Raw genomic sequence first — 13075 nt, 5'->3', positions numbered from 1 at the left:
TTTTTTTTTTTTTTTTTTATTTGCCCTTAAAAGGGCCAACTCCTTGAACAGTGCCTTGACTGCTGAACTAGAGTGCTGATTGAGATGCACCCAAAAACACACCAATGTGATTTCTGTCACTCATTAATGTTGACACATTAATGAGGTATAATGGTGCTAAACCATTTAAAAACCAATAAGAGCAATTTAAAATGAATCCTGTATAGCATGAGTAACCAGTGTGAAGACCATAGATCAGGTGTAATATGCTCATGCTTTCAAGCTCCTGTTAGGACTCTGACAGCTGCATTTTGAACCATTTGAAGATGGTTTAGAGAAGATTGACTGATCCCCAAATAGAGTTACAATAATCAAGTATTTTGGTTTAATTTAAATCTAACTTAATTTAACCTAAATCAAGACTTGTCAATCAAGCTTTAAAGCACTGTTCAGTAAAACACCCAGATTTATACCAAGAACAACAAGATTTAAGTTTGGTATACTCTGGCAATCAGAAGGGGTAAACACCACAATCTTTGTTTTACTCTCATTCAGACTTTAAAATTTAAATAAAAACTTTAAAATTTAGGGACATCCATGCTTTAACATCCAAGAGGCAAGCAACCACAGGATCTAAACCAAAGATGGAACCGAGTGGAAGCATATAGAGAAAATAACTCTCATTATATATATTATATTATATATAGGCAGCACACAGCCTCATGTGTCAAAATTATATCATCACGTCTCAATGGTACGAGTGGTATTATTCAACCATAGCTCAGGAGTCAACTTATGCTGTTTAGTCCTTAGTGGAGCCGCAGAATCCAAAATTGTAGTGCAGTGATCCTCTAAGTCAGAGGCATGAGGTTTGACAGCATTCAATGATAATGGCATGTTAAATATAATAGGATTATGGTCAGAAAAACGGTGGTCAATCTCAATATCACCCATAGGGAACCCATGAGGTTCTTTCATTTGGTTCTTTTACAAGCTGCACTAAATCAAAAGCTTCTGTTTGGTTAATAAAGTCATTTGCAAATGAGTTTGAGGGGAAGCATATGTGAATATTAAAATCCCTAATAATTAAAAATGTATCAAAATTGGGGATGATTCCCCCCGAGAAGTTTGAGAAATTTGTTAGAAAGTCTTTGTGTGGCTTTGGAGGCCTGTAGACCACAGAATAAATAAAACCAAACCGCCATCCCGTCTCAGACTGCAATTTAAATTATATGTAGTTCTTTGTATAGTCCGAATTTGAGAGGGAAAAAAAGGAAACCAAACCGCCATCCCGTCTCAGATCAGTAGGGGAGTTACAAAATGTACAGTTGGGTGATACGAGTTCAGAGGAAGGAGTTTATGGAAAGTTAAGTTGAAGTAAAGTTGAAAATATCCAATATTGATAGTGATAATGTGTAAAATACAGAAGAATAAAATGTGAGCTTTCAGCCTTTCTGGTGTGCAGTGTGTGTGAAGAGAAATTTACATTTATAGTAACTTGTGTGATTCACACTTACATTGTTGTCATCTATTTTCAATGAAATAAAAAACATTCAGCCCACTCCAAGAAACCTCTCATTTTATCCTGCACCGTTTCGCCTGTTCCCTTCTGGGTATGCTTCTATTGTCATGCCTTGAGTAGATAGCCGGTCATGGGGAAAAGTCATTTAACAGAGGTCCTCAGCTGGCACTAAATCTTCTCTGAGAGAGATGAGTTGTGGAGAGGGGAAGTGACTTCCATCATGTATGAGAACTAGTCCTTGCTTGAATACGCTTCAGTTGTCTTCCTTCCTCCTTCAGAGAAGTCTACTCTGGCCATTGCTTCCTCATCTTAAAATTACCCATCTTTATCCTTAAATTTGTTTGCTCTTCTCCTTTTGGCTAAAGGGCATCTTCTACACCCCTATTACTGAATGTGATCTGTTGTTGTTAATGTTTCTATGTTTTAAGGATGATTTAGGGATGAAGGAAGTGAAAAATGCCACATATGCATTTGTTCTTGTTAACTGAGCAAAATGAATGTTTTCAGAATAGTGAACACGCATTGATTGTGTATAGAAAAAAAAACAGTAAATGCTATTGACCATTTTAACAGTTCAAATGATTTTATAAACTTTATACATTTATAGTTGCCAATTCCAAATTAATTTTGGATTAAATTGGATCTCTAGAAGACAGTCGTTTTATTTATTCAGGTCCCACTTTATATAAGGTGTCTTTACTTTGTGCTGTCATTGTACTGTATTGTGTTCAACTTTGCAACTATTGTGGTGGGATATAGTTAAGGTTAGGGACAGGTTTAATGGTATGGGTAGGTTCAAGGGTAGGTGTAGGGTCAACAGTGTAATTGTGTAACACTGTAATCGTTTTTTTCTTAAGTCTGAAGTAGAGAATCATTTTCTCATAAATAGGACATTTGTCTTTAAGAATTTAACTTGCTTCTTTTCAAAAACATGTTTGAAATTGTTGGACTGAGGTCTGTTATCATATAGGATTGTTTGCAGAGATCTTGGCATGACTCTCTATTCACATATTATATTTAAGACATTCTCGACAACCTGGAGAATGTGGAGTCATGTGACCTGGAGGAAGATGACCTCATGTTGGATTTGGACCGGTCTGAAGATGCATCTTTACACAGCGGTGAGTGATGGTATAAAAAAAGAAACAACCTCTCATTTCAATGGGTGGGGGTGTTGCCCCACTCTTCCACTTGCAAATTCTTGATAACATCTGTGGGGACACAGGATTATATGTGTGCAAAGACAATCAGCTGTCCTTTTTGTCTTCATGTAGCACAGTCTTAGACGTCTTTCATTATGGATATGGTAGTTTATTGCTCTGGTCACATATTCACTCTTTATGTCTGCCTGCAGCAGGCTTATGTCTTGTTCACACAGGTGAGCTGGAACCCTGGGCATCTTTCTTCTGGTGTTTTTTAGAGTTAGTAGAAAGGTCCTAAGTTATTACAACTGTGACCTTCATTGCCTATGGCCTGCAAAAAGTTTGTGTCTTTAGGACTGTTCCACTCTGGATGAGCAAAAATTGTGTATGTTTCATTGAACAGTTATGAAATATATTTACAAGTATTTCTATAAATAATTTTGCTGAATTTATATACTACTGATACCCCACTGTATGCAAATTCAGGCTTTTATATTGTTAAATTAAGTACATTTAAATATAGGCAAACTGATTCAATACTGGCTCAACAAACTTTCATGCAGGTTTACCCCAGGTGTACGGTACGCCACTGTATGCCATCACTATGATACCTTTACATGAGAGAGAGTTTGATGTCATTCTCCTGTGTTTTGAGTGGAATTATGAGCTTTGAGCTTTTACTAGATCAGTATCTGAACACTGAATACAGAGCTGGCAGTAGTTCTGTCTGTGTAGGAGTGTAAATTCACTTGTGGATCTGCTCTTATTTCTCCTTAAAGGTATAGTTCAGCCAGAAATAAAAATTCTGTCATCATTCACTCATCCTTAAGTGGTTCCAAACTAGAGGTCAACCTATAGTGAATTTTACTGATACCAATAGCTAGGTTGGACCACACTGGACAATACCGATTAATCACACGATTCTTAAATTGTTTTTAAGATGGGTACTGAATGAAAAATTTAATAATGCTTTTCTATAAAAAAAAAAAGTACTGAACCATGCTATGTAAATGAATAATAATAATAATAATAAATAATGATTATATTGATCATTAAAGTTTGTAAAGATCATAGTTTATTAACTAATGTTAAAATTTTAAAATTGATTAGTAATAGTAAATGTTGAAATTAACATACTCTAACAAGGAAAAATACTTTCATTAATTTTAATGTTACAAATGAACTCTTACTGTAAAGTGTTACCATTTCAGCAGTCATGCCATATACATCTACACAAAAGCCATAGCACTGAAATTACATCTATATGGATATATATGTGTGTGTGTGTGTGTGTGTATATATATATATATATATATATATATATATATATATTCTCACACTTAATTTACTTCATGATTATCTAATAAAAATTAATTTCAAACCTGCTTGCATTTGTTTCTTCTGTTGAACATAAAAGAAGATATTTCAAAGAATATGGGTGACCAAACAGTTAACAGTCCACATTAACTTCCATTGTATCAAAAAAAAATACTATGGATGTCAGTGGGGACCATCAACTATTTGGTTACACATATTTTAAGAAATTATTCCCATGTATTTATCAGAAGAATAGATTCATAAAATTTTACAATAACTAGAGCGTGAGTAAATGATGACAATCAAATTTTTTGGCTGGACTATTCCTTATGGTTATTCAGTGTAAAAATATATATATATATATATGATATAATATAAATATTTGATATATAAATATTCAAATATAAATATTTGATATATATATATATATATATATATATATATATATATATCAAACAATGTCTGTACTATTGCTATGAATGACATACAGTACAGTATATGAATGACATACAATACAGTATTTCTTTACAGTATGTCTTGTTTATCCTGCTGTTTATCAATATTAATGTTGTCTTAGACTTACTTGGTGTATGATAAAACAGACAAATAAATCCGATAGATTCATATTACAGGAGGGACACAAACCATATCTAGAGACCTAAATATCATAAAGTAAGGAGTTTGATTTGGGCTAGTAAGCAAAAAATCTTCTGGAAGTCACCCACAAAAGCACTCACAAAACTACTTCCTGATGTACTACTTATCTGTTGTAGAAACTGATGGGACATCACCTTATGAATGCTCAGAGAAAGATGGCTGGCCAACTCAGAGGAGGAGACGACAGCAGCTCTGGGGCAGGCGTGATCAGTTCCGTCGTAAAAACAGGTGACCTTATTGTTCATGCATTTTGATGCTTGGTGAAATTGTTGTAAACTGTGTCACCGCTCATCACAGTGTGTAAAATATTGTCATATTTTTCAGGCTAGTACTACACTTAGTAGTACAGATCTGGACTAATGGTGTTCAGCATAAAATCTGGTTGATTTTACACCTTTTTTTCTTTGGAAGAGACTGAGAGTTTAAGGCCAGAAAACAAAACGAAAAATTGGAGTGTCTTTCAACACACCTACAGTATATATACAATTCATTGCAGTTTCCAGTTGAAATGAACACTAGTGGTAGTAAACCACTAAAGTCATGTTTTTCCAATGATTCTAGAACAGACTGTGAGTGGGCTGGTGTTAAGCCATAAGAGGCTAAAACTAACCTCTCTTTGCTGCATGTCTAAATTCTTATATTGCATTAAATCTGAACATGAATAATCATAGCCACTGAAAAGTTACTGCACATGAGAACTTTAAACTTCACAGAACACAACTGTCCTTTGCCTCAATCGCTTCATTCTCAAATCCTCAAAGCCATATTCTCGGCAGAGCCCCTGCTTGCATTATTCTGCATTATATGGCTGTCATTGGACAACTCAGCATTGTTGGCATGTCTAAAGCTTTATTTTGCAGGTTGAGGCCTCTGGCTGACCTGACACCTGTTCTGTGATCGCTTTCTTTCTGTCTGACCTACAGAAGTGGCATTTTGCAGTCATTTGACGGGCTCGAGGAACAGGGGCTGGAGAGGTCAAGGTCAGACCATGTGACATTGGATGAGTTGACTCTGAAACTCATGACTCAAGACTGCTCTTCTGTCAAAGAACAGCTGCTTCAACTGAAGACACTGCTTCAGGTTAGATACAAACAAAGTTCTGCATATGTAACCAGGGATGCACACAAGTTTTTCAGTCTGTTTCTCATGAAAGCACCTGGAGATTTTGTTTGTTCACTACACTGCACTTTAACTAATTGTTTTTGTCTAAGAAGACACTGTAATGCAAATAACCTTTTGTCTACTTAAGTGTAAAGGCCCGTTTACACTAAGAACGAAAACTATAAAGATAACTATAAAGAACTATATTAGCGTCCACACCAGCGGATGATATCATCTGTTTATAAGCGCACGCTCGTCTGCCGCTTTGAATTCTCAAGCTCATATTAGCAGGATTGATTCTGACTGGGTGTCAATGTTTTCATTGCTCATCAGCTGAAAAAAAAAAAATGTTCTTAAAGTGATTCCAACAATATAATTTCTCTTTTTTTACAAAACATCTTAAGGTTAAAGTAGCTCATAACATGCCGATTTAGGAGTTTTTCATGAATAATTAGCGTCAGTCCTAAATTTAGGACTCCAAAAATGTTTCCTCTGAGTATTTCATTTATAGCACTAAAATTATCTCCTAAATCTGAAATGTTAGGAGTAGTGAAGAGGACTCCTAAGCCACAAAAAACAAACTACAAACTATCCTAATGTGCTTTTAAAAAGGTATCGCCTTTGGTTTTGGAAGTTATCCCAACTCTGATTATATTATAGACTTGTTTTCATTAACCAGTTGGGCAAGTTGTAACATCTGTTTTTGCATTCAGTTTGGTATTCTTTAACGTTTGCATGTCTTAATATAAGCCATGATTATTCTACTCTGTTAAATAAAAAGCTTTTTATATCCATATTTACTAATCGTTTACGAGAAGCAGACATGTAAGAGGCTGACAATTAGCTGAATATATACTTGTTTAATTAGTGACACTTAGCCTGCATTTTAAAACCTTCATTTGAATATGGCAACATAATATCACACTTCACAATATTTCTTTGAATAAATCTCAAACAGAGACCCCTCCCCTATCAGCCAATCACTGTGTGCATAGTTAGTAACTCTTAGTGGTAAAGTAAAATGTTTTGTGAATACGGGCCCAGAAGTAAATACATTATGTCATTATGTGTTTTCATTATAAAACTTGTCAGTTCAGCTCATATTACCTTAATTTAAAGGAAAAGTTAAGATAAGATCATTTAAACTTTCCCAATTAAATTGTAATTAAATCTTTTCCAGTGTGCTATAATGTAATCATACCTTATTTGATTGTCTTCTTTTAATTTTCTGCACATTTATTTAGCAACTGTGATTGACTTTGCCAGAGCCATCAACAGGTTTTTAATTACATAGTCAAATCATGCTCTCACAGTGTAATGTGACCCTTATGATTTATGAGTCCCCAGTGTCTTTCCTTCCGCAGAGCTCAGATCCTTGTCATTTTTCAGGAATGCACAAATAACATTAGACTTGATGGCCTGGATGAATGCTGCAATGTATGTTGTGTTCAGAGATGCAATTTTCATGCAATATATAAAATATATATATAAAAGAAAAAAAGTCAGTTTGAGACAAGCTAAACTAACAACAACAATAAAACAAATCAAAACCAACAAAACATCATTCCCCCAACACAATTATTTTCCTTTGTGGACAAAATATCAATATCAGTGTCTACAGCAACGATTTCTTTATATGATCTGTGTCAAGACAGAAAAGCCAATATCTTTTTTTTTTTTTTTTTTTCAATGGCTGGTAATTGTTTTGATGCTAGACAAGATTATGGTGCCCCATTATTATAGACAAAAATGTACTGGTTTGCTGCTGCTTTATTTTTTGAGCGATTAAAAGTGTGAAGACAGGAACCAAAGTCAATAAACAATAAAAAGATGCCCTTCTTTGTATTCTGCAATAGAAACTGTATTAACAAGGGTCGAATGCAATGCATGACTTGTAGTCCAAACACTGTTTTAACCGAAGTAACCAAGACTTAAGTTCCAAATCAAGTCAAGTCACTCTTGTTATCTCTAAAAATCAGAATGAGGAGGGGCTAGCTAACCATGCCTCAGAGTGTAATTTAACATATAAATGAGTGAAATTAGCACATAGCAACAAGAGAATGGTACAAGAAATAGCCAGACAGCCTGTTTAACTAGTCGAAAAAATGCAAGTACAACATGATTCAAGTAACATTTTCTGTATTAATATTTGCAAAACCATCTGTTTAATGTTCTATTCCAAGTGCTATATGAAAGTTTTTACAGGTTTTTGCATTCCACTGCGCTGCTTTTCCATTGTTGTTTTTTTTCTTTGTGAACATGAGCTTGACAGGCGTATTTGACTGTAGTGTCTTGTGCAAGAAATAGCATTCTAAAACACAACATTCAAGGTAAAAGAATTTTGACTTGTGCCTCATAGCCTTGCATTTTTCCCTCATTCCACTGCCTGCATCTTGTGTTTATCAGTGCATTTTTTCAGTCTGTTTATTGCAGTATCATTGCAGTATTATCAGCATGTCTAATTGTAACATTTGCTAATATTTTAATTCAAAAAGTGCAATTTGCACACTAAGTGCAAATAGCCCACCTTGTTGGTAGAAGCTATTTACACTAGCTCTGCCCCCCATATACACAGACAACATTACAAAACACACGCTTCTTACAACAGACTTGATGGCAGGGCGTAAAGTGCATGGTGACGTCTTTTGATGCGATCAACCCGAGTTCGACTCAAAAGATATTTATTTTAAATAAAAATTAAGTGAACATATAAAAATGGAAATAAAGTTTAGGGTTAGGTGTAGGGAGGGCTTTATTGTCCCAATATAAGGCAGCATCCATTTAGTAATTTTAAGAAGTATAATAATTTATACTCAACATATTATAACTGCATGCTGTTTTAGAATGTACTACAATGAGGTGTAAATATTTGCCATTTTACAGTGAATATAAACAGCATCTACTATTTACACTTATTGCAATGAAAATGCTGCTATTTTTGTAAATAGAATCTATTGTTATTTGCACTTAATGTACTGTAAATAGCATATCTCTAATAATACTGAATTTCTATTTGCACTTAGTGTAAATAGCACCCTAGACCACAAAACCAGTCATGAGTAGCATGGGTATATTTGTCGCAGTAGCCAAAATTATAGATTTTTCTTTTATGCCAAAAATCATTAGGATTTTAAGTAAAGATCATGTTCCATGAAGATATTTTGTAAATTTTCTACCATAAATATATCAAAACTTAATTTTTGATTGTAATATGCACTGCTAAGAGCTTCATTTGGATGACTTTAAAGGCAATTATCTCAATGTTTAGATTTTTGTGCACTCTCAGATTTTCAAATGGTTGTATCTCAACCAAATATTGTCCTTCCCTTACAAACCATACATCAATGGAAATTTTTATTTTATTTAATCAGCTTTCAGATGATGTAAAAAATCTCAGTTTCAGTTACACTGAGCCACATCCAGTGCAGACAGAATCACTGTTTAGTATGGTTTTACTGATTTGTGTTGTGTTGCACCACTCACATCCAAAGTATACACAGTGTAAAGTGGATAAGCAGTTTGGTGAGTGGTCAAATAGATTTTTTTAAGTGCCTTATACTGGGAAGCATTAAGGGAAGACCTGCATTCTTAGACCAGCTTTTCTGAAAACTTTCTGTCCAACAACAGACTAGTCAATTAGTGAGGTTGACTAGTATGTCTAGCAACTAGTAACTGTTGAAATGTCAGCACTCTAAAATTTGGAAATCCAAATATGAAGTACTTGTTGTTCTGTGTATAAATGCAGATGTAACGTCTGACTGTGTTTATTCAGTGTATTGCTCCATGAACACTGCATTTTTAAGATGATGTGTCCCTGAGTTCTTTTCCATTATGTTGCTCAGCATTTAACTTTAACGATTTTAGTAACTATTTTACTCAGAGCCTGGTCTATCTATTTTTAAAGTGACAATGGAGAGAAGAGAGGGAAAGGATCTCAAACTGGGGACTTGAACTCGATTCATCTGAGGCAGTGCTATACTTTATGTCGGAGCGCTGCCCACAAAGCTATGGCTTTAACTTTGAGCCTGTTCTGAGCTACATGGGCTCAAATGGTCTCTATTTAGAGCTGATTGTAGATAATTTCTGATAGGTGGGACATGTTCTAGAGCTCCTTAGAGGTGTGTTACAACTCCTCCAGTCACCCTAAAGCCTTTTGAGGGGATAAAAGGATGACTAAGATATTATTGGAGTATGGAGAGATCATACATAAGTCAGAAAAAATGCTCCCCTTGTCTATTGCTTTTCATCATGGGGACTAGATTTTGTACAAAAATATTTATGTGAAAACCATTAGCCTCCTGTCAATTCTCTAAGAGTATTCAAAGTACATAAGTTCATATCCACCCCCCAAATTACATAAAAAAAATACAACATTCCAATTTTTTGATAAAAAACATCAATTCAACAGTGTGTGAAAAAGACTCTAAATTTCAAGAAAATGACAGCCCTGATAATGTTTTCACATTGTCATACAGCTCATTTCTTAGATTTCTTTTATTGAAGAACATACATATTTAAATATTTTTTGACCTCATGGTTTCATGTTGACTTAAAAAAGTAGATAGTTCAGAGAAGAAAGAAAATAATTGGTGTGAAGATCTTGGGGTAATGTGGCTACACAGGCAACACAGTATGCCAGATGCGCTAATTTCTCCATAGTCCAGCATGCTATCTAAAGAGCATTTACACTGATTGGTGGAGTTGGTGATTGGAGGCGACAGTAACTACTGGCAAAACTTCAAAGTTAGACAGAGACTTGCAACTGAATAGTGAGGTCAAGAGGTAAAGAGTCTACCAAAGGGAGTGTACAGTAGAATGGCTAATAGCAGCCAGCAGTACAATGACTCTATGAACTCTAGTGATATAAGTGCTGTCAGAGTAAATGCATCTTATGAAGCTATATCCTGCTCTCGTTAACTTCTGGCTGGTTTGCTATGCCTTGTCATAGTGTCTAGTTCAGGGGTGCAGAGATTCAGGTCAGAGTTCACCTAACTTGAACTTTCGTATGCAGCTGAATGCAGAACTTTTTATTAGCTTATTTTTCTGGTCTTCAACATTCACATACAAATCAATGGCAGTGAGTGGAGCAAAAAAGTCTAGTGTAACCACCTCCATACACTGAGCAACTTTAACAATAAAACAGATGACTCAACTGCTGAACTACAAGATTGATTTTGTATGTTGTTTGTTTTAGATGGAGACAGATAGTTCAGTTGAAGATACTTTAGAGGCTAATACTCCATCATCCACTGACCAATCTTTACTTGACCAGAAGGTAAGATCTTGTGTTATTGTCCTTTTTTATTGTCCTTACTTAAATATTTTACAATTTTACAAAAACGTTTACTAAAAAAAAAAAAAGTGTTTGAAGACACTTTCGTTCCATACTTCAAATGACTTTTTTGAGCATAATAATGCATTGTCTAGGTCCCTCTAGTTTCAGCATATCATATTTTTTATCTGTAGGTAAAAAGTTAAGCCATGTTTATCAGGATTAGGGCATGACCCTCTTTGGCCTGAGTCACAGGACCGGTTACACCAGCTAGACATAAAAGAGTTGGGTGTAAGCCCTACAATGGGCTTAGCTACTGTATGTCCAGCCTTCCTATAAATATTTACATCTGTTGCACCAACTAAAACTATGACCAGGCACAACTAAGCCCAGTACATCCACATTCTACTGTAGAGATAGTTAAGATGCTATGCTCATGACATCATACCAAGTGAAGCTGTTGAACCATAATTTCATTAATATTATATTAATAGTTAATATTTCCTGACAAGTCAGCGTTATATCTGAAGTCTCCTTGCACATTTTTACAATGTAAGTGTCCTATTAGTGATGCACCAAAATTATTATTTTAGCAACTGTAACACCAAAACTGAAAGTTTTCATTTAGCTGAAACGAAAATAAATTCTGTTTAATAATTCAATTAATCAAATTTATTTAATAATCAACACTCACAAACTTTTGTACAAACATTTAAACTGCACATAAGGCAGTTTTCATTTCAATGTTTTCATAACAGTTATGTTTCCATGTTGTTAAAATATAAATGTTTGGCGTATGTGATAAAAACTTTCATTGTAGATTTATTCAAACATACATTAAAAAAATTGCTTTAACTAGTAGTAAAGAGGAGGAGATGATCAGTTCACTTACCACTTGAACTGAGACCGCTACAGGGAACGCCACATTAAAGAGCATCAAAACCATATTTAAAAAAATAAAAATATTTCATTATATAATTGACAGTATTTGAAAGCTGAGACTTTGTTTCATGTTAAAAGTAACAAATCACAAAGCACAAATACTGCTAACCCTGCCCAAAAATAACATAAATATTACAGTACACGTCTGCAGTAATAATTCATTCACAGACATGAATCCTAAAAATGAATTATGTCCAAATAAATCATGTACACCTACCTTTGTCTAGGCATATGATTATTCTCAGTTGTAATGTGTAATGCTAATGTGATGTTATAAAACTGAATTGTTTAATGCACCAAGAGCAGAGCCGACTCACCTAAAAAAAAAAAAAAAACACAAAAAAAATTACCTGTGTATATTGTCATATTTTTGTTTATAAGAGATAAGCATCTTAGGCTAATAACTGATTAAACATGACTTAGCTTATACATTTTACATTTTACATCTTTCCATCTTTCCATCTAAGCTTTTATACAAAGCAACCCCTGATCTGATTGGGCAAAAAAGATGCAGGTATATCTTGTCTTCTGTTATTTTCTAGGTGGCGCTGCTCCTGAAAGAGGTTCAAGAACTGAGAGATGAGCTCAGAAGCAAAGATAGGATGATCGCTGAACTTTCCCAACAGCTGGTATGTATTATAGTTTAAATACTGTATTTGCTTAAGAGGAACTGACTTCAAACATCAACCAAAAATCACAATGAAACCAGCACTGTAGAAATCACTCAGAAAAATGCAGTTCTGAGAAAAGTGGAAACATGCTATGTTATTAGCATGTTATTTGCGATAGATTACTTGAGATGTGCTATGGTAAGGAAAGAACTTGTCAATGAGATTGTGAATGAGGTAGTAATAATAAAATCATGTTACTACTAAATATAAATTAATCTGTCTGAAAACAGGCAGTGTTGCACTGATTATTAATTACAAAAACTAAATATTGCATGCAGAAGCTGCATTTATTTATTTAAACAGTTTCTTATCAAAGCAACAAGCGTGAATTTTCTCATAATTCATTATTTCTCTAGTTTGATTTTTTTGTGTGTGTGTAGGAGTGTTATATGAAAGATTAGATCTTTTTTTAAAAAGCGAAATTTATTAATTTGATTTTGGGGTATTGTGCTGTGTGTTGTGACCCATTGAG

At 34.4% G+C, this 13075-nt stretch overlaps 1 protein-coding gene across 2 annotated transcripts in view; it reads left to right on the top strand.

Moving 5' to 3' along the window:
- Positions 1 to 13075, top strand: part of LOC109084537 (serine-rich coiled-coil domain-containing protein 2-like) — a 65264-nt gene that overhangs the window by 33152 nt on the left and 19037 nt on the right. For both annotated transcript variants that reach the window (XM_042735189.1, XM_042735190.1), the window contains exons 4-8: positions 2523 to 2622; positions 4734 to 4845; positions 5541 to 5697; positions 10913 to 10993; positions 12475 to 12561. In XM_042735189.1, coding sequence (XP_042591123.1) covers positions 2523 to 2622; positions 4734 to 4845; positions 5541 to 5697; positions 10913 to 10993; positions 12475 to 12561 — 537 coding nt within the window. The remainder of the gene's footprint in view (positions 1 to 2522; positions 2623 to 4733; positions 4846 to 5540; positions 5698 to 10912; positions 10994 to 12474; positions 12562 to 13075) is intronic.

Source organism: Cyprinus carpio, chromosome B12 (assembly GCF_018340385.1).
Source record: "Cyprinus carpio isolate SPL01 chromosome B12, ASM1834038v1, whole genome shotgun sequence".
NCBI classification, from domain to species: Eukaryota; Metazoa; Chordata; class Actinopteri; order Cypriniformes; family Cyprinidae; genus Cyprinus; species Cyprinus carpio.
Note: the sequence above shows the minus strand (reverse complement) of the source record. Positions and strands in the feature narration are given on the sequence as shown.